The 21,986-nt window shown below is 46.8% G+C and overlaps 1 protein-coding gene across 1 annotated transcript in view; it reads left to right on the top strand.

The window, feature by feature from the left end:
- PUM3 (pumilio RNA binding family member 3) overlaps positions 1-21,629 on the top strand; it is a 63,428-nt gene extending 41,799 nt beyond the window's left edge. Inside the window, exons 14-18 of the mRNA XM_049897292.1 lie at positions 3,899-4,041; positions 4,587-4,809; positions 7,638-7,725; positions 10,984-11,074; positions 21,329-21,629. Coding sequence (XP_049753249.1) covers positions 3,899-4,041; positions 4,587-4,809; positions 7,638-7,725; positions 10,984-11,074; positions 21,329-21,461 — 678 coding nt within the window. The 3' untranslated portion in view covers positions 21,462-21,629. The remainder of the gene's footprint in view (positions 1-3,898; positions 4,042-4,586; positions 4,810-7,637; positions 7,726-10,983; positions 11,075-21,328) is intronic.
- The last annotated feature ends 357 nt before the right edge of the window (positions 21,630-21,986 follow it).

Consider the following 21,986-nt stretch of genomic DNA (forward strand, 5'->3'; position numbering starts at 1 on the left):
GAGGCACCACTTATCCTTGGACCCCTGTCGCAGGTGACTGTGTGACTTGAGTGGAGCCAACAGTCCTCAGGCCACTGATGTGGATATGTGAGAACCGTGTTTAATAGAGAAAGTGGTGTCAAACATCAAAAACCCACCTCTCCACCACACAGCTAAAACAGTTGAAGTGAGACCTGAAGCACATACACTGTTGCAGTAAGAAGGGCCTGATCTATTGAAATGGGCCCACACAAGCCCGTGCAGGGGTGAAAGGTATTCAGAGTCAGCAGACTGTTTGTGCCTGGACAGAAGCCACTTCTGTCCTGAGCTCCCCAGCTTAGTGGAGCTGGCAGATTATCTTTTCCCCCAATTGTTAATTTATTCCTTCTTCAAGGCGGGGAGAATGGCCAGAATGGCTCAGGGTTCACAGCAGGACCTATCTCAGGCCCAGGGAAATCTACAGCCAATAAAGCAGGCTTGGCGGCTGGAGTCATGGCAAAATAAATGCAAGTACTTGGCTTTTACCAAAGCGCTGTTCTTCTCTGGTTCTGGAGGTGTGAGTAACCTGTGTGACTCACCGTCTCTTCCTGAGGAAACCGCGTCCCAAACGCTACCATCAGCCCCGCCGCGGTTGCTCCAGGAGATCGTGCCTGAGGGGCGCTGGTTCTCGCCAAGTGAGGTCTGGCAACTCCTTGCCACTTCTGAACCATCTCTCCTTTCGCCTGCTGCTCAGTCCGATTTCTAACTTTGCCTTTGATGTTTGGGACTTCTAGCTTGTCATGTATATAATCGTTTCACTTGGTTTTTTTGTGTCTTCGTTGTAAGAGGGATCACGAGATGCATCTGACTACTCCGCCATCTTGGGCACACCTCTCTCAAACTCTAGAGTGGTATTTTTAAAGATTGCCAAGTTGTTTTGTTTGTTTTTGGCCCAAGCTGTGTATCATTCCAAGTAGCCCTGGTGGCACAGTGGTTAAGCACTTGGCTGCCAATCAACAGGTCGATGGTTCAAATCCACCAGCTGCGCCACAGAAGAAAGATGTGGCAATCTGCTTCCGTAAAGATTACAGCCTTGGAAACCCTATGGGGCAGTTCTACACTGTCCTATAGGGTTGCTATGAGTCAGAATCGATTTGCTGGCAATAGGGTTTTTTTAAATGTATTGTTCGCACCCTTCTCTCTTAACAAATTCACAGATTGGACAACAAATTAAAGTGTCTGTCTGCTTTTATGAGTTGGTGAAACCGAAAATAGAAAAAGCTACACTCAAAGTAACATGTATTTGTGGCACTAAAAAGTTCATTATCAAAAACAAATATATTGAGCCCACTTTGAGGGTCATCTCCTTTGGGATTACAAAAGAATTCCCTACCCTATAATAAGCCTGCCCATTCTTTCTTTCCGTCTTTCCTTTTATGACTGAAATTTTAAGCTCTTTGCCCTCTGGGTAGTTGAAATGATGAATTCTTTTTGAGGTGGTCAGATCTATTGCACCTTTTCTCTGCTGTCCTTTAGGTTTTATGTAGAAATCTTTATACTTGGACCTTAAGCTTCTTCAGAAGTTTAAGTTTAAGGAGTCGTGGGAAGAGGGGAGCATATCTTGGCTCTGCCACGTTCTGGGTCAGTGACCTTGGACAAGTTGCTTTCCTTATCTGAGCCTCATGGTTCTTACCTGCAAAATGACAAAACTGTAGTACCTACCTCATGGTATCATGAAGATTGTTTCAGATGATCGGTGTACAGCTGTCAGCGTAGCATCCGGCTCCTAGGAAGCACTTAACAAGATGTGTTGTTGTTGTTGTTAGCTGCCATCAGGTCAGCCCCAACTCGGGGGGACCCCACCACAACAGAAGAAAACGCTGCCCGGTCCTGTGCTGTTTCTGTGGCTGGTTGTGGATCAAGCTCTGTGATCTATAGGTTTTCATTGACTGATGTTTGGAAGTAGACTGTCAGTTCCTAATTGTAAGTCCTAATTATTAATATAATTTTGTGCAAAAACGAGGGAACCTGGGATTTTAAAAGAAGAAGAAATAGAATAGGTGTGGTGTGTGGAGGCTAGAGTTGCTTATTTTGCTGTGTCACAATCCCCTGGTTGACGACCGATCATTTTTAGCTTGGTTCCTTGGACAAAAATTACTGATCTCATTGTAATAAACGGGTGCTTATGATAATAGAGCCCTGGTGGCACAGTGGTTAAGAGCTTGGCTGTTAACCGAAAGGGCGGCAGTTCAAACCCACCAGCTGATCTTTGGGAGAGTTGTGGCAGTCCGCTTCTGTGAAGATTATAGCCTTGGAAACCCTACAGGGCATTTCTACTCTGTTCTGTAGGGTCGCTGTGAGTAGGAATCAACTGCACGGCAGTGGGTTTTAGCGGGTTTAGGAGAATAGCAAATTCTAGTACGTCATTTCCTAGAGAATCTCTTCCCTTAAGAGGAGGGCCTATGTTTTATTTGAAAGAGATGGGATTTGGAATCAGGGGACCAGGACTGGTCTGAGTCCTGCCACTGATACTTGTCATCCTCTGGCAGGTCACCTCTCTGCTCTGCGAATCCATCGTCTGCAAACCTGGGGAGGTGGACTGAATGAAATCTTCCTGTGGCCCTGCTGTTAGTTACCATCGAGTCAATCCCGGCTCATGGTGACCCCATGTGTGCAGAGTAGAACTGCTCCATAGGGTTTTCAAGGCTGTGACCTTTTGGAAGTAGATCACCAGGCCTGTCTCCTGAGGTGCCCCTGGGTGGTTTTGAACCACAAACCTTTCAGGTAGTACTCAAGCGCTTAACCCTTTGTACCACCCAGGGGCTCCACCAGCCGGCTGTAAAGAGCCCATGCTGCTCAAACATACATGCGCTTCAGTGCCTCTAATGTTTGTGATAAGAAATAGGAATGCCCTTGTCAGTTACCTTTGAGTTGGCTCCACCCGGAAGCGACCTTACGTGTAGCCAAGAGAAACATCGACCTGGTCCTTTGCCATCTTCATGATCGTTGGTACCTTTGAGTCCATTCTTGCCACCACGGTGCCAGTCCATCTCGTCGCAGGTTTCCCTCACTGTCCTTGGCCCTGATGACGTGTCCTGTTCGCTGCAGACTGGAAAGGTCAGAGGACAGTAAGACAAACCGGTGATTTTTCTGTCGCATATTCCGTAGTAAGAAGAAGGGCATTTTTAAACAGTGACGTTTCTGTCTTTGAAAACATCAGCTAATTTATAGGGGAGCCCAGTCGGGGTGGGGACGACATTGCCATTGTCACTGAAATTCACACAGCCAACAGAGGGGCTACTGTTCTGGGGTAAACTGAATGAAAATGTCATAGGGCCTTGCTGGAACCCGGTCAGTGGAGCCTTCCTGGCTTTGGCTCCCCTCCCCGCGCAGCTCTTGTCTTTCATGGCACGGCTCCCCCCGCAGCCTGCCTCAGCTGTGAATGCACACCCTAACTTGAAAGCCTCTCTCCACTTGTTCGGTTTAACAGAGTTCCTTTATCTCCCTTCACATACATCTCAGCGGGGAATCCTAAGGGGAACGGTCTTCACCGCCTGGTGCAGCGTTTAGCTGCAGCTGCAAATTAACTGTGTGCTTAGGGACCCCAGCAAGCAGTGTCCCTCGTAATAGTGGCCTGAGGAATACCGGTCACTGTGAATGAAGATGACGCCTTTAAATGTTTTCTTAAGTCCTTGGGCTTGGCCAGTCCAATGTAAATGGATTGCCCAGTAATGCTTGCCACTGAAGAGGGTCGACTCAGTTCCAAGTGTAAACCTCTTTGGGCTTTAATGAGAGGATTTCAGAGCCAGCCACCAGATTTCCCAGGAAGCACCCCGGGGGAGACAGTTCAGGATGTGTGCTTCTGTGCCGTTGGAACCCCAGGGTACTTCATTTTGAGGGTGTAGGTGTAGATGACTTTTTTGTTTCTCTCCCTTTACAGGAAATTATCAGCTCCTTGCCCAACATAGTAAATGACAAGTATGGAAGGAAGGTGCTGTTATATTTACTGAGCCCCAGAGATCCCGCACACACGGTGAGAGAAATCATCGAAGTTCTGCAGAAAGGTGACGGAAACGCACACAGGTGGGAGCAGCTAGAACGGCCTGAGCCCGCTCCTCTCTCAGGTCCTCCATTAGTGGTGTGCATAGCACGAACTCACGGAGCTTTTTGTGAAAATAAACCTGTTGCTGCTGGGTCAATTGTGACTCACAGTGACCCCGTAGGACAGAGTGGGACCGCCCTGTAGGATTTCCAAGGCCGTGATCTTTAGGGAAGCAGACTGCTGCGTCTTTCTCCCACAGAGCAGCTGGTGGGTTCAAACCGCTGACCTTTTGATTAGCGTTGAAGGCTTAACCACTGTGCCGCCAGGGCTCTTTTTTGTGATAATAAGACCTCCTATTTCCTTTGTCATTTATCTCCCCTTAATACCATAGTGGTTAAGTGTTTGGCTGCTGACCAATAGGTTGGCAGTTCGAATCCACTGGCAGCTCCTTAGAAACTCTATGAGGCAGTTCTGCTCTATTCTGTGGGGTGCCTTTGAGTCGGAATTGACTTAACAGCAACAGGCTTGGTGGTTTTTTTTTTTTTTTTTTTTTGGTTTTAATACCACATTCAACGTATTCCGACAGTAAGAAGGATACAGAGACCCGCCGGCGTGAGCTCTTAGAGGCCATCTCCCCAGCTTTGTTAAGCTACCTGCAAGGACACGCCCGAGAGATGGTGCTGGATAAGTCTGCATGTGTGTTGGTGACCAACATTCTGGGATCCGCCCTTGAAGACGTCCAGCCTGCCACGAGCGCCATCGCCAGCTTGGCAGCAGAGGAGCTGCACCCTGGCGGCCGGGACGGAGAGGTAAATTACAGGACAGGCAGGAGGGATGCCCAGTGCTCAGTCCCCAGGCACTGAGAACGTTGCCACGAGGAGAGCTCCGATAACACTCCTGAAATGGGCCTCATGCCGGCCATACGCTTGGAAGCTGTGACTTCAGACATAATGCCATTGCAGTACTGTCTTTCTCAGAAACTTACAGTGACCCCGTGGTGCCCACAGAGTGAGAACAGAGTCCTTGTACTCCGGTTCTCTGTTGTCCGTGATTGGCCTAGGCTGTCTTCCCAGCATATTCTTCCCGTGTGTCTGAACTCTCTCTCTTGGATTTCCTGTGGCTTCGCACCTTCTGTGTTTGCCCAGGCTTCTCCCCTCAGCCTAGGCTGCTGCCGTTTCACCATTTCCTGTGCCCTGTCTGTGGAAAGCCTGCCTCCCCTTCACGGTCCCCAGAACCCTTCTCCACGAAGCACCCCTAGTTTCTCCTCATCAGAGGTATTTGTTCCTTCTGATAGCTTCTGCCTGTGTTGTTTCGGCCTTCTCTTACTCCGCCTTGCGTCTTGAATTCATTGACTTATGCATCTGATTCTGCTAGACGGTGGTCAGCACGGTCTGCGTCAAAGTGCCATCTTTGGAGGGTGCAGTATTCAAATAAATATTTACACAAAGAATTATTCACGTTAAGATGGAGATAAGCGATCTGAAGGAAAACCAAGGGCTCTGTGAGGATGTAGAAGCAAGGGAGCCAGCCTGTCCCCAGGAAGGCTTCCTGAAGCAGTGATGGCCAGCCTGGGCCCCAGAGGACTAGTGAAGAATGGTGGGATGAAGGTGGGAAGAAGGTTCCAGGCAGAGGACGCAGTGCAGGCAGCAGCCCTGAGGCAGGAGGAGCTGGGTGCAGCTGAGAAGAGCAGGCTCTGGGAGTGGATGTCAGTGAGCAAGGGAATTGGGGGCCAGAGGCCAGCCCCCAGGGAGCCTTTATCCCCTGCTCAGTCATATGCTCCTTGACAAACATGTTTCTGGGGTTCCTGCTGCTCTCTGAGGCAGTGCGTCTGCTCTTACTTAGCTTGTTCTTACAACAACCTTTCCTTATTGTCCCCAGTATTACAGTCGGGACAGGTCATCATTTATGCAAGTCTGATGCCCTCCAGGGAAACCCTCGTGGCCCAGTGGTTAAGAGCTATGGCTGCTAACCAAAAGGTTGGTAGTTCGAATCCACCAGGTGCTTCCTGGAAACCGTATGGGGCAGTTCTGCTCTGTCCTGTAGGGTCGCTATGAGTCGGAATTGACTCGACGGCAGCAGGTTACGGTTTTACAGTTAATGCCTTTCACTTATTCCTCAAAAATGCAGTAAATCCCTGCAGGATGCCTGCAGGAGTGTTAAAGATGCGGTAGGTGCAGGCTCCCTGCCCTTCCCAACAAAACCCAGTGCCGGAGCCGGAATCCAGATGGGAAGGCAAAAGATGACGGTCTACAGCATTGAGTCCTGTTCAGGCTTCGCGGGGAACTGAGTGCAAATGTCTGAATTTAGTCCAAATCTAAGGACTTTAACTGCATTTCTGTGGGTAGTAGTTGTTTCAGTGCAGAAGCCTTTGGCTGCAAATAAGGGCGTACTTGGTAGTGGCCGTTAAGATGTTTAGTTACCATAATAAGAAAACGGGGGGGTGACAGTTCCACGTGACGTCCGAGCTGGCTCTGGCTTTCCTGCACGCCGCCTTTGGGGTTGTCGTTGCATTATGGTCACGTGCTAACGTTCACAGCCTTCGACATCATATCTCACATCAGTGTACCAAGTAGGTGGAAAGGGCCAGAGCAAAAGGTGTCTCCTGTGACTGAGACGAGAACCTCCAGGCAGATGTCCTCAAGTGCTTTACTGCTCAGGATCGAGTTGCATGTGGACTCCTGATGGTTTACCAGGACTGGCTGAGGCTGGGGGAGGACCCCTTAGAAATGAACAGAACGTACAGTGGAGGGCGGGAGGTGGGGGTCCACAGGGAGAAAAGCCAGGGGAGGGAGATGCCTGTTGAGTAAAAACCCAAGAGTCTCATCCACAGGAGCCAGTAGCCAGTGCCAGGCTTTGACCCAGATGGTTAGGAGGATTGAAGATGACAGGACACCTGGGTCACAGCTTGGTGCTCGGAAGTGCTTGGTGCAGGTGCGTGTTTGAATCTGAGTCAAATCAGGACCACGTACTGAGTGCCCAAGTGTCCCTGACAAGTGGGATTGAGAAAGAGACAGGGCCATGGGTCTCATAGAGCAGGTCACACTGGTACAGCGGAAGACTGCGGGCAGGCATAGTGAGAGTTCTCTGGGAGGAGACTGAGCCCAGTGCCCCCAGGGCTTGAGAAGGAGCTGCCTCGGGCACCATCAGGACTGCCGGCATGGCCCTTGGGGAGAAGTAAGGTTGAGCAGAGGAGACGCTTTGGTGGCTTGCTCTTCAGATAACACCCCTTGTCACATAGTCCCGTGTACTTGAATATTGTTTTGGTCTTAATGTCTCTGCTGTAGTGTTCTAGCTGATGAGGTACCCACAGCTGCACACGGTGGCTGTCACGTGGTTAGTGCGATTCAGGGAGTGTGTGGGGCGCTGTTCACACTGCAACTCAGGAAGCTTGGTGTAGACTGCCTTCAGTGGCTATGTCATTGAGAGTGACCAGCTTTGTCTTGGTCTGGGGGGCGGAGTGGATCTCTACTCCCTCCAGTTGTGGTCATTTGGGATCAAGATGCCCTGAACTCGTGGAACTTCAGACTTGCCTGGGTCTTTATCTGCAGTGGTAATGTAGAGGACACTGTCAGCCAGGTCCCAGGGGAAGCAGCTGTGTGAATTAACCTGTGTTCTTGACCTTGATCTGTTCTTGCAGCTTCACGTTGCAGAGCATCCCGCAGGACACCTGGTTCTGAAGTGGCTGATAGAGCAAGACGGGAAGATGAAGGAGAGATCAAGAGAAGGTAGGCCGTGGAGCTTGACCTTGCCTTGTATTGGTTGTGGAATCTCAGCAATTCCTCGTTTCCCTGAACTTTACCCTGGCCATTCAAGTTCAAGTGACAGCTTGTTGAGTGTTTAGAAACAGTATCTGTTAGTAGGAAGTGTTTCAACAGCACCGGACGGTGCTTTTCCCTCTCTGAAATGGGTGTTCCTGGAATCCTTTGATTTTCTTTCCTACCCTCCCTCCGCTTCCTCCTCTGCCACTTCAGACCTCTAAGCAGGCTTGGCCAGTGCCCTGAACTGCTGTTGTATCCGTATCCTTGGGGGTGGAGTCCGTGGATGGAGCTGACTGCGCTGGGCTGCTAACCAAAAGGTTGGCGGTTCATGTTTACTCAGAGGTGCCTTAGAAGAAAGGCCTGGTGATCTACTTTGGAAAAATTAGCCTTGAAAACCCTGTGGAGCTCCTTCTACTCTGACACACATGCGGTTACCATGAGTTGGGGTCAACTGGTGAACAACCGAAAGAGAAAAAATCTTCGGGGATGTCGGTTACCATGAGTTGGGGTCAACTGGTGAACAGCTGAAAGAGAAAAAATCTCCGAGGATGTCGGTTACCACGAGTTGGGGTCAACTGGTGAACAACTGACAGAGAAAAAATCTCCGGGGATGTCGGTTACCATGAGTTGGGGTCAACTGGTGAACAACTGACAGAGAAAAAATCTCCGGGGATGTCGGTTACCATGAGTTGGGGTCAACTGGTGAACAGCTGAAAGAGAAAAAAATCTCCGGGGATGTCGGTTACCATGAGTTGGGGTCAACTGGTGAACAGCTGAAAGAGAAAAAAATCTCCGGGGATGTCGGTTACCATGAGTTGGGGTCAACTGGTGAACAACTGACAGAGAAAAAATCTCCGGGGATGTCGAGAGTGGGGTGGGGGAGGCCCAGCTGTAAGTATCCTTATCTCAATTGAAAGGTGTGGTATTTGTCTCTGGTTTTTGGAGAAGGATAAGCGGACGACCGTTATCCTCATCAGAGAGTTTATACTGGTGCCTCTTTGTTTCACCTTGAAATACACAGGGCCCAGGAGTACGCCAGCCCTTGCTGCTTTTCAATTGTTCTAAAACGTAAAGCTGCTCTGTAGAAACTCAGCAGTCAGGAGGACGACAGCATCTTTGATCTAATCGAAGAGTTGCCTGTCTGTCCTAAATTCAGACTACACCTGCTAGTTTGGCCCTTAAGAAAGGTTTTCCCCGCTGGGCATAAACAGTGAGGGCTTTCTGTTACCGTGTCTGGAAGAGTTTATGTCCTGAGGCAAGTTGCAGTTCTCATGGCCGCTGCGCAGTCAGTGGAGAGGTCGCCTGGCACTTCTCGGTCTACTTTTAAGAACAGGAAGCTGGGGCTGCTTTTCACTGTTAATTTTTGGTGAGAGGTGACACTGCTTGAAAAAATAAATATTGAAAAAAACTAAAATATCGAATCATCTTTCCCATTATTAAAAAGTTAGTACATTCTTAAATTTATTTCAAAACAGTTGTCTGGCTGGCTCTTCAGGTTCAAAGAATTTCCCAGTGTTTTTTTTTTTTTTTTTTGCCTTTTCCTTGCTCTTAATTAAAATGCACTGACAGGTCTAAAACATGCCTGTTTGGGCCTGATATGTGTGTCATTTTCATGTAGCACTGAATGAGTGTGTCTAGTGGTTTTGGTTGTCTCTTGTTGGCTAACAAGCCACCTCAAAACTTAGTAGTCTGAAAAAAACAATCATTGGGTCAGGGCTTGGCAGAGCTTATCTCTGTTTCATGCAGAGTCTTCTGGGGCTGCTGGAACCCAACAGCCTCAGTTCCTCATCTTTGGTTGCTTGGGCTTCCTCACAACATGGTGCCTTGGTGCCAAGTGCGAATGTCCCAAGAGAACAAGGCAGATGTGTGGTGCTTCCATGATTTAGCCTCAGAAGTCATATGATGTCACTTTTGCTGTACACTCTGAGTCAAGTCAGTCACAAAAGCAATATTCAAGAGGAGCACACAGGACAGGAAATAATGTTTTGGCTGTCTTTGGAAAATATAATGCGCCTAGCTAAGCTCTGTCCCTCTTCAGCAGGTGCCACGAAAGACTGAACAGCCACAGGCCTTCTTACCTTTCAGGAGGTCCTTACATCTGGGCCTGGGCTTTTCCCCCACTACTTCCCAAATCTCCTGTAAAGGCAAAACACGTTCGTTGTTTGAATTTTCCTTTTTTTCCTTGTTGAAGGGAGGCTCGTTTATATCATTGAATGACGTACCCAGGCTACTTACCATTATAAGACCAAAATGTTTGCCTTCAAGATAGGCTGTCCTTACCTCCACCCGCATTAAATCCTGGCCTTCAGAAGTTCTCTTTTGTCCAAGAGTTAGTTGCACTGAGATGGCACAGTGAGTAAGAGAATATACCAAGTCTGTGGGCGTCAGAAGTACAGGTAGTCCCCCCGGCCTGTCCGAGTTACGACGCACTGCACTCACGACTGTCTGTCTTTTTTGTACATGTTATCGTTAGCGATATGTACTATATACAGTGTTACAGCACGTAATTTGCTGTTGTCATTCTCAGATGTCCCCTCACAGGTGTTCAGTGCAATGATTTATAGAGTCATCGTCGTCGGGCCGGAGCCCCGTTGTCAGTTCGGGGACCTGCCTGTGCTATGATGACAGAGGTGGGTGGTATTTTTGATCGGAGGATGTTACAGCGTTGTAGAAAGGAGGTGCCAGGTGAAGTGACAACAGTCATTGTTTGGCCGCTAGTTGTGTTGGTGGCACCTTCTAGCTGAGCATTGCCCCACGAGGGAAAATGCCATTCCAGCCAGCCATGCTGGCTGTCAGACATTCATTTCCTGAGTAACTTTCAGATCAAGGTGAAATCATTAAGTAGCACCAAGAAATGCAGATGTGACCGACTGAGGGTTTATAAGAATTCATTGTTTCTCTTGAGTGATTCCCGTTAAACATAGTTTAGGATTTGGATCCAAATGTCTGTATTAAAAACGCGTTTTTTTTTTTTTTTTGGTCACTGAATTGTACATGTAGAAGTTGTTTACGTGGCATATGTTTTGCTATGTATATTTTTACCACAGTTATTAAAAGCATGTTATTTAAAACAGCTGGAATTTTTAGTGTTAGGAGAGTTTGGGTGAGAGTTCTCTTTATTAGCTGTTTTATTAAACCGTAGTTGCAGGTTCAGGCTGGCAGAGGAGGGGCTTGGGATTTACATCTTGGTATGTGATATTTGCTAAGCTCCAGTGTATTTTGCAGGTTGTTTTGCAAAGACACTGGTGGAGCACGTTGGGATGAAGAACCTAAAGTCCTGGGCTAGCGTGAACCGGGGTGCCATTGTCCTCTCCAGGTGCGTACACCTCATCCTTTCTCTGCTCAGCGCCCATTCATCAACAGGCACTCTTCCTTCTCATTCACCTCCATTCTGATACCAGCCCAGGATTCTGGTGTCACTCTCAGTTGCTCGTGGTCTAGACAAACATTCCAAACTTCAGAGAGCAAATGTAACTCTTTCCTTCACTCCTCACCGTGGTTTTCAGCTGCCCCCGTTGTTTAGATGTCAAGGATTATAACATTCATGGCATCGGCAAGGTGTTGAAGCACTGGTGGCCCAGTGGTTAAGAGCTCGGCTGCTAACCATAAGGTCAGCAGTTCAAATCCACCAGCCGCTCCTTGGAAACCCTACGGGGCAGCTCTACCCCGTTCTGTAAGGTCGCTATGAGTTGGAATTGACTCAACGGCAACAGGTTTGTTTTACCATGTGATTGTTGCACCCCATTTATGGTTTTCATGAAAACACACAGTCGTCTTTAGTGAATAAATCTTGTTTCTCTGAAAACAGTGACAAAGTTGTTGTTTAAATGTGACTAACTTTACATTTAATTTTCTATCAGTGTTTTCAGCTATTCTCAAAATAGTCCCTCTTAGAAAAACAAACAAAAAAGCCCATTTCCTACTGAAGTCTGCCTGCTAATCGTATATCTCTAGTTCAGCGCTAGCTAGTGACGTGGGGCTGAGGCCTGTGCTCAGCTTGCCGGTTGTCCTCTGGCATTGTTATGTTGAGCTTATAATTTACAGGGCCTAGATTTCTGTGCACTTGATGCCTGACTGAAACCCTTCTGTTTAGGATATTCATTTGAAATAGATTCGTGTATTGTTTTGAAGCAATCACCATTGATTTTTTCTTCTGTTGTTTTATCATAGCTTTGAAAAACCAGATATCAACCCTAGTTTGAATTTCTCACAATCTCTCATGTGCAACATGCTATGCAGTTCGCTCTGTGTTGTTTGTAAATGTTGAGTGATACGTTTCTTCCCTAGATAATTTGATCTGACACACATACGCTCACGCGCACACTTGTCTGAGCGTTCTTGCTTCAGGTACACCAGTATCCCAGATACGGATAATGCAGGTCATTTCGTTCATTTCTCATTAAAACCAGTTAATTTTCCAGTTGACGTTGAGCAGCCAGAATCCATTAGCTAAATCATGAACTTTTTGATATGAATTTCTTTACCAGGGATTTGGAGTAAAAAAAAAAAAAAAAACACCTAATAACACATTGTTTTCTTAGACTCAATTAACTAGAAATTTCAGTGATGTCATGAAATTAATTTATAAAGATCGCTCATCAGTCAGCGCTCTCCTGGGATAGATTTCAAACATATAAGGAGGATATGCTGGGTTTACGATGGAGCACCACTTCCAGCTGGAATATTGGAGGTTCTGAAGGGAGGTTTGACTGTAGAGAACTGAACAGTTGATTAATACAAGCATATTTTGTTTCTTTTTAGTTTTGGAATATTTAATACGCTTAACTTGTTTGGGAAAATTTCCCACCTGTTTAATTTAAAACACATTTGCATTTTTTTTTTTTTTTTTTTTGGCCAAACCTTTTGACAGTAGCTAAAAAAGCATCCTGGGTGAAGAGACAAAATTGGCCGTATATGCAGTCTGAAAAATCTCTCAGGAACTTGGGATACTCTAGCATTTCAGAGCACGGCTCTAGACAACAACCTGGCTTCCAGTCCTGGCTGGCTCAGTGTGCTACCCAGGGCAGCTCGTTCAGCCTTTCTGAGGCCTAACACGCTTGGTTGTAAAATGTTGTTGTTAGGTGCTGTCGAGTCGTTTCCGACTCACAGCGACCCTGTGGACATAGTACTTCGTTAGTGTGTAAGCAATTTGAGATTAAAAACCCTGTCTAACAGAAAATGTGTCTTCTCTATTCTCCTAAGCTCAGTCCTTGTCCACCTATCTCATCAAAATTTCTTTTTAAAAAATCATTACTTGTACAATTTGTACATGTATTTATTGTGGGAAAAGTTAAAAATATAAACAGCAAAAAAAGCAAAAGTCAGAAAATTCCATTTTCTTACTTCCCATAGGTAAATCCTGTTAAGATGGACTAAAGCACTATGAAAGCCTAGATTAGTTCTAAGTCAGTGTTTTTTTGTTTTTTTTTTTTTTCCATCATTGCCCCCACTAAGGAACATTTATGGAGCTCCTGGGTGGTGCAAACAGTTAACACACTTGGCTGCTAACAAAAAGGTACCCCAGAAGAAAGGTCTGGCAATCTGTTTCTGAAAAAACCAGCCATTTGAAAACCCTATGGGTCACAGGAGTTGGAGTCAACTTGACAGCAACTACAAGGGGCATTTTTAGACATTTTTCTTAATCACTTCCACCTCCCATGAAAATTTAACAGCTCAGATATGCCATATATACAGTTGAGTTGAGCTTTGGATGGTAACAAACCACTGTGATATCTAAGATTTTCTTCTTCCTCAAGAACGAATTTTCACTCCCTTGGGGCAATATTGCTGCCATTGAGAATGCTATTGTTAGGTGACCTCGAGTCATTTTCAACTCATAGTGACCCGTTGTGACAGATTAGAACCACACCATAGGGTTTCCTAGGCTGTGATCTCTATAGGAGCAGATAGCCAGGTCTGTTCTCCCACAGAGTTGGTGGTGGGCTCCAACCTCCCACCTTCTGGTTATCAGCACAGTGCTTTAACCATTGTGCCACAAGGGCCCTGTTGAGAATGTTACCATCAAGTCAGTTCCAACTCAGAGGACTCTACGGGACAGAGTAGAACTGCTCCATAGCATTTCCAAGGAGCAGCTGGTGGATTTGAACTGGTGACTTTTGGTTAGCAGGTGAATGCTTAACCATAAACACTATTGATTTTAAATGCCGAAGGCCTTGGCATGCCTATAGCATTTTAAATGGACAGCGGTGCCCATCCAAATGAAAGCAGATTTCAGTGAAGTCTTAAGTGCAGAAATAAAATCTGCTAGAGAATAAAGATCATGAGACATTGAAAGAAATGAAAGCTTTCTAGAGTGGCAGCTAACATAATCTTATAAAAAGGAAACATAAAAGAAAGGTTTGAGGGGCAATAGATAGAAGGGAAATTGTGCTGGGTAAGAAAGTTGATGATGATGTAGTCAATTTTGATTTCTACATCAAGAAGAATTGACGCCTTTGAACTGTTTTGTTGGCGAAGAATATTGAATATACCATGGACTGCCAAAAGAACGAACCAATCCGTTTCGGAAGAAGTGAGGCCAGAATGCTCCTTAGAGGCAAGGATGGCGAGACTGTGTCTTACATACTTTGGACATGTTGTCAGGAGGGATCAGTCCCTGGAGAAGGACATCATGCTTGGCAGAGTACAGGGTCAGCAGAAAAGAGGAAGACCCTCAACGAGATGGATTGACACAGTGGCTGTAACAGTGAGCTCAAGCATAACAACGGTTGTGAGGATGGCGCAGGACCGGGCAGTGTTTCGTTCTGTTGTGCACAGGGTCACTATGAGTTGGAACCAACTAGATGGCACCTAACAACAACAAGAAAGTTGAAGGAAATAATATCAATTTTTCTTTGTTTCAGGTGAAACTTACTATAATAACTAGGTAGCTTTTCTCTGCTGTTTGAAAAGGAAAGATTAAACACGATTGAAAGTGAGAGGCATGTCATGCATTGGAGACAATAGGAAACAGAGCCCACCAGTCATCTGTCAGTAGGTTATACTATGGTGGCTTGAGTGTTGCTGTGATGCTGGAAGCTATGCCACTGTTTTTTCAAATACCAGCAGGGTCACTCATGGTGGAGAGGTTTCAGCAGAGCTTCAAGACTAAGACAGTCAAGGAAGAAAGGCCTGGCCATCTACTTCAGAAAATCAGCCAGTACAGTCCAATGGATCACAACGAGAACATTGCCCTATAGAGGTGCTGGAAGATGAGCCTACTAGGCTGGAAAAAAACACCAAAACCAAACCATTGCTGTCGAGTCTATTCTGACTCATAGTGATCCTATAGGACAGAGTAGAACTGCCTGATAAGGCTTCCAAGGAACAGCTGGTGGAGTTGAACTGCCGACCTTTTGGTTAACAGCTGAATGCTTTAACCACCACGCCACCAGGGCTCCTCGAATGTGTAGATAGATAACCTTTATCTTACAGATGGATGAATGAAGATAAATAGAAACAACAAAGTTAACTGGGTTATACATTTCATGTTTTGTTTCCTGCTCATCTGTTAGCATCCTTGTGACAGAGTAGAACTGCTCCTCAGGGTTTTCTTGGCTGTATTTATGGCAGCAGATCACCAGTCCCTTCCGTGGCACTGCTGGGTGGGTTTGAACCACCAGCTTTTAGGTTAGCAGCTGATAGCCAGCCACTTGCGCCACCACGGGACCTTTTGAATATCACACATGTTGGTTCTATATAGGGCAGCAGGATTTTTTTAGGTATATGCTATAGGCTGTTGTTGTTGTTGTTGTTAGATACTGTGGAGTCGGCTCCAACTCACAGTAACCCTATGCACAACGGAACGAAACACTACCCGGTCCCGAGCCATCCTTAAAATCGTTGTTACGCTTGAGCTCATTGTTGCAGCCACTGTGTCAGTTTACCTTGTTGAATGTCTTCCTCTTTTCCGCTGACCCTGTACTCTGCCAAGCACGATGTCCTTCTCCAGGGACTGATCCCTCTTGACAACATGTCCGAAGTATGTAAGATGCAGTCTCACCATCCTTGCTTCTAAGGAGCATCCTGGTTGTACTTCTTCCAAGACAGATCTGTTCATTCCTTTGGCAGTCCACGGTATATTCAATATTCTTCGCCAACACCACAATTCAAAGGCATCAACTCTTCTTCCGTCTTCCTTATTCATTGTCCAGCCTTCACATGCATGTAATGTGATTGAAAATACCATGGCTTGGGTCAGGCACACCTTAGTCTTCAGGGTAACATCTTTGTTCTTCAGCACTTTGAAGAGGTCCTTTGCAGCAGATTTGCCCAATGCAATGCATCTTTTGATTTCTTCACTGTTGCTTTCATGACTGTTGAATGTGGATCCAAGTAAAATGAAATCCTTGACAACTTCAATCTTTTCTCCATTTATCATGGTGTTGCTTATTGGTCCAGTTGTGAGGATTTTTGTTTTCTTTATGTTGAGGTGCAATCCATACTGAAGGCTGCGGTCTTTGATCTTCATCAGTTAGTGCTTCAAGTCCTCTTCACTTTCAGCAAGCAAGGTTGTGTCATCTGCATAATGCAGGTTGTTAATGAGTCTTCCTCCAATCCTGATGCCCCTTTCTTCTTGATACAGTCCAGCTTCTCATATTATTTGCTCAGCATACAGATTGAATAGGTATGGTGAAAGGATACGACCCTGACGCACACCTTTCCTGACTTTAAACCAATCAGTATCCCCTTGTTCTGTCTGAACAACTGCCTCTTGATCTATCTAAAGGTTCCTCATGAGCACAATTAAGTGTTCTGGAATTCTCATTCTTCGCAATGTTATCCATAATTTCTTATGATCCACACAGTCGAATGCCTTTGCATAGTCAATAAAACACAGGTAAACATCCTTGTGGTGTTCTCTGCTCTCAGCCAGGATCCATCTGATATCAGCAATGATATCCCTGGTTCCGCGTCCTCTTCTGAAACCAGCCTGAATTTCTGGCAGTTCCCTGTTGATATACTGCTGCAGCCATTTTTGAATGATCTTGAGCAAAATTTTGCCTGCGTGTGATATTAATGATATTGTTCTGTAGTTTCCACATTCGGTTGGATCACCTTTCTTGGGAATAGGCATAAATATGGATCTCTTCCAATCAGTTGGCCAGGAAGCTGTCTTCCACATTTCTTGGCATAGACGAGTGAGCACCTCCAGCGCTGCATCTGTTTGTTGAAACATCTCAATTGATGTTCCATCAATTCCTGGAGCCTTGTTTTTCACCAGTGCCTTCAGAGCAGCTTGGACTTCTTCCTTCAGTTCCGTCAGTTCCTGATCATATGCCACCTCTTGAAATGGTTGAACATCGACTAATTCTTTTTAGTATAATGACTGTGTATTCCTTCCATCTTCTTTTGATGCTTCCTGCATCGTTTAATATTTTCCCCATAGAATTTTTCACTATTGTAACTCCAGGCTTGAATTTTTTCTTCAGTTCTTTCAGCTTGAGAAACGCTGAGTGTATTCTTCCCTTTTGGTTTTCCAGCTCTTTGCACATGTCATTATAATACTTTGTCTTCTCAAGATGCCCTTTGAAATCTTCAGTTCTTTTACTTCATCAATTCTTCCTTTTGCTTTAGCAGCTCGACGCTCAAGAGCAAGTTTCAGAGTCTCCTCTGACATCCATCTTGGTCTTTTCTTTCTTGTCTTTTTAGTGACCTCTTGATTTCTTCATGGATGATGTCCTTGATGTCTTTCTACAACTCGTCTGGTCTTCGGTCACTAGTGTTCAATGCGTCAAATCTGTTCTTCACATGGTCTCTAAATTCAGGTGGACTGTACTCAAGGTCATATTTTGGCTGTCGTGGACTTGCTCTAATTTTCTTCAGTTTCAGCTTGAACTTGTATATGAGCAGTTGATGGTCTGTTCCACAGCCGGCCCCTGGCCTTGTTCTGACTGATGATATTGAGCTTTTCCATCATCTCTTTCCACAGATGTAGTCAGTTTGATTTCTGTGTGCTTCATCTGGGGAGGTCCATGTGTGAAGTCACCATTTATGTTGGTGTAAGAAGGTATTTGCAATGAAGAAGTTGTTGGTCTTGCAAAATTCTATCATTCGATCTCCAGCATTGTTTCTGTCACCAAGGCCGTATTTTCTAACTACTGATCCTTCTTCTTTGTTTCCAACTTTCGCATTCCAATCGCCAGTAATTATCAGGGCATCTTGATTGCATGTTGGATCAATTTCAGACTGCAGCAGCTGATAAAAATCTTCTTTTTCTTCATCTTTGGCCCTAGTGGTTGGTGCGTAAATTTGAATAATAGTCCATATTAACTGGTCTTCCTTGTAGGTGTATGGATATTTTCCTATCACTGACGGCATTGTACCTCAGGACAGACCATGAAACGTTCTTTTTGACCATGAATGTAACACCATTCCTCTTCAAGTTGTCATTCCCAGCATAGTAGAGTATATGATTGTCCGATTCAAAATGGCCAATACCAGTCCATTTCAGCTCACCAATGCTTAAGATATCGATGTTCATGTGTTCCATTTCATTTTTGACGATTTCCAGTTTTCCCAGATTCATACTTCGTACAATCCAGGTTCCGATTATTAATGGATGTTTGCAGCTGTTTCTTCTCATTTTGAGTCGTGCCACATCAGCAAATGAAGGTCCTGAAAGCTTTACTCCGTCCACATCGTTATGGTCGACTCTACTGAGGAAGCAGCTCTTCCCCAGTCACCTTTTGAGTGCCTTCCAACCTGGGGGGCTCATCTCCCAGCACGTGTCTGTCAGTTTGTTGTACTGTGGGGGCTTGCGTGTTGCTGGGATGCTGGAAGCTATGCCACGGGTGTTCAGATACCAGCAGGGTCACTCATGGAGGACAGGTCTCAGCTGAGCTTCCAGACTAAGACAGACTAGGAAGAGGGACCTGGCAGTCTACTTCTGAAAAGCATTAGCCAGTGAAAACCTTATGGATGGCAGCAGCACATTGTCTGATACAGTGCTGGTTGTAAAATAGACTAATGGTAATCCCTGGAGTGCTAGGAAAACTGAAGGTGATGTTGTACATGAAAGGCTTAGCATTCTGTCTAGTAAAAAGGTTAACTTCTTATCATTGTGTATCCTCATGTGACAGAGTCCCTGGGTGGTGCAGACAGTTAATGCATGTGGCTGCTAACTGGGAGATGGTAGTTCAAGTCCACCTAAAGGTGCTGCGGAAGAAAGGCCTGGCGATCTGCTTCTGAGAAATGAGCCATTGAAAACTCTGTTGAGCTCAGGTCTTCTCTGACGCACACAGGGTCCCTAGGAGTCAGAGTTGACTCGATGGCACCTGATTTGGTTTTTTCCTGGTTTTGTGGCTGTGCGTTTAGCCAAGGGTGAAAAATAACAGCACCTAGCAAGTCACAACCCTATGAAAGGAGGCTTTACTTTTCCCACTTTTCAGCCTTGCAGGTGGCAGGCTGTGCCTGTGTCTCGTCTCCATCAGCAGTGGGGTGCCTGCCGCTGGACGCTGCTGACTTGCCCCCCTCTTGGCTGACCTGAGGGACATTAATGGGAATCAGGGACTTTGGAAAATGCCGGGAGTTGGCTTTCTGGGATGATTCAGAGACCGCCATTTCAGTGAGGTTGTGAAGATGTGGAGGGAGAACAGGAGAGGCAGACCTGGTATTCTCTGCTGTGTCCACTTGTGGTGACAGCGCGCAGACAAGCCTTCAGAAAGCAGAGGCCGGCAGTTTGTTTAAGGGTGACGTTATGGAGCACTAACTGACTGCCAGGCTCTGGCTGCGTGCTTTATACCTACAGCCTTTTGAAACTCAAAACGTCCCTGGGAAATAGAAGGTGGATGCTGCTCTTAATCCCATTTCATAGATCAGGTAACTAAGTCATAGAGAATTTGAATAATCTTGGTTATATAGCCAGTGAGGGGCAGAGACAGGCTTCACCCCCTGTAGTTAAGCTCCCAGGTAAAGCTCCTCACTTCTTCATGAAATGTCACGGCCATTGAGCTCAGTGCACAGGCCCTCTCTCCTCTCTATTGAGCTCAGTGCACAGACCCGCTCTCCCCCCTCCCTATTGAGCTCACTGCACAGGCCTGCTCTCCTCCTCTCTGTTGAGCTCAGTGCACAGTCCCGGTCTCCTCCCCTCTCTATTGAGCTCAGTGCACAGGCCCCCTCTCCTCCCCTCTCTATTGAGCTCAGTGCACAGGCCCGCTCTCCTCACCTCTCTGTTGAGCTCAGTGCACAGGCCTGCTCTCCTCCCCTCTCTATTGAGCTCAGTGCACAGGCCCCCTCTCCTCCCCTTTCTACTGAGCTCAGTGCACAGGCCCGCTCTCCTCACCTCTCTTTTGAGCTCAGTGCACAGGCCTGCTCTCCTCCTCTCTATTGAGCTCACTGCACAGGCCCGATCTCTTCCTTTCTATTGAGCATAGTGCACAGGCCTGCTCTCCTCCTCTCTGTTGAGCTCAGTGCACAGGCCTGCTCTCCTCCTATTGAGCTCAGTGCACAGGCCCGCTCTCCTCCTCTCTACTGAGCTCAGTGCACAGGCCCGCTCTCCTCTTCTCTATTGAGCTCAGTACACAGGCCCGATCTCCTCCTCTCTATTGAGCTCAGTGCACAGGCCCGCTCTCCTCCCCTCCCTACTGAGCTCAGTGCACAGGCCCGCTCTCCTCCCCTCCCTATTGAGCTCAGTGCACAGGCCTGCTCTCCTCCTCTCTGTTGAGCTCAGTGCACAGGCCCAGTCTCCTCCCCTCTCTATTGAGCTCAGTGCACAGGCCAGCTCTCCTTCCCTTTCTGTTGAGCTCAGTGCACAGGCCCGCTCTCCTCACCTCTCTGTTGAGCTCAGTGCACAGGCCCCCTCTCCTCCCCTCTCTATTGAGTTCAGTGCACAGGCCCGCTCTCCTCCCCTCTCTATTGAGCTCAGTGCACAGGTCTGCTCTCCTCCTCTCTATTGAGCTCAGTGCAAATGCCAGCTCTCCTCCTCTGTATTGAGCTTAGTGCACAGGCCCAGTCTACCTCCGCTGTGGTGCCACAAGGCCTGAAGGAAATAAACACAAGGGCGCAGCTCTTGTGCTGACAATCTAGATGAGAAAGAAAAGATACGAAGCGTGTTACCAGTTACCGTCGAGTAGATTCTCACTCGTGGCAGCCGCGTGCATGTCAGAGTAGAGCTCTGCTCCACAGGGTTTTCTATGGGAGATTTTTCAGAAGGAGACCTTCTAAGGCCTTTAGGTAGACTTAAACCATCTGGTTAGCAGCTGAGTGCATTAACTGCACCACGCAGGGACTCCAGGATACATGTAACTAATTCCGAGGCAGCGTGTATGTCAAGTCGTAAGGTGAGGTACAGGTGCGGTCAGTCTGGACCACAGTTGGCCCCAGCAGTGTCTTCTCTCGGGTGACTCCACCAGCAGGGTTATAAAACGCTCTCTCTGTAGTGTTAGATACAGGCTGCTGGCCCCCCGTCCTTCATCTGGCAGATGAAACACATATTTGCATATAGCTACAGCCTTGTCTCACAGGCAGCGCGTTTTTATACCATGAGTACAGGGACATTGGCACGTGATCTGCAGGTTGTCATGGAATTCAGCTTTTTGTTGGCTGGTTTCAGTTTTTCCTTTCTCTTCAGCCTTCTCCAGAGTTCTGATCAAGAAGTTGCAAGCAAAGTTAAAGCTGGACTGAAGAGCCTGCTTCCCGCGTTGGAAAAGACCAAACACACCAGCAAAGGAATCGAAGCACTGCTGGAAAAACTGGGGGCCTAGGCGGGACAGTTCTGACCGAGACAGCCGTCCCCCTATCCTGCTTCACTTGCCCAGAGAGGGAAAGAAGACTTGGGGTCCACCTGGCTGGTAATTCGGGTGCTCTGTACATGTTTCTTCTTTGTATGAGAATCTATTTATAAAGTGGTTTCTAAAAGTGGTCTTCTTTCTTCTTTAATTATACCCATCTCCTGTATCAGATTGGGTAGCAAGCAAATCACAGCATGAGGCCGTGATGCAGAAGCTTAACAACTGTACGGGGTACGAACCAACTCTGTATAGAGTGTGGCAGCCTGGGTTGATTAGGGGGAGAAGGCATCTCCCATGAGCAGTCTGAGAAGGCTTCATGGAGGAGGTGGCGCTGGTTGAAACCTCAAAGGGAAGTCTGAGTGTAGGAGAGGACAGCACATTGAGGTGGGAGTTACTGCCCTTGAACTGACCTTCAGGAGCCTTAGCGCCTGGATGGGTTGGGGAGAGGATAGGATCCATAGCTGCATTCCCAGCTGCCCTGTGATTGGGTTCCCTGTT

This window comes from Elephas maximus, chromosome 9, assembly GCF_024166365.1.
Source record: "Elephas maximus indicus isolate mEleMax1 chromosome 9, mEleMax1 primary haplotype, whole genome shotgun sequence".
In the NCBI taxonomy this organism is placed as follows: Eukaryota; Metazoa; Chordata; class Mammalia; order Proboscidea; family Elephantidae; genus Elephas; species Elephas maximus.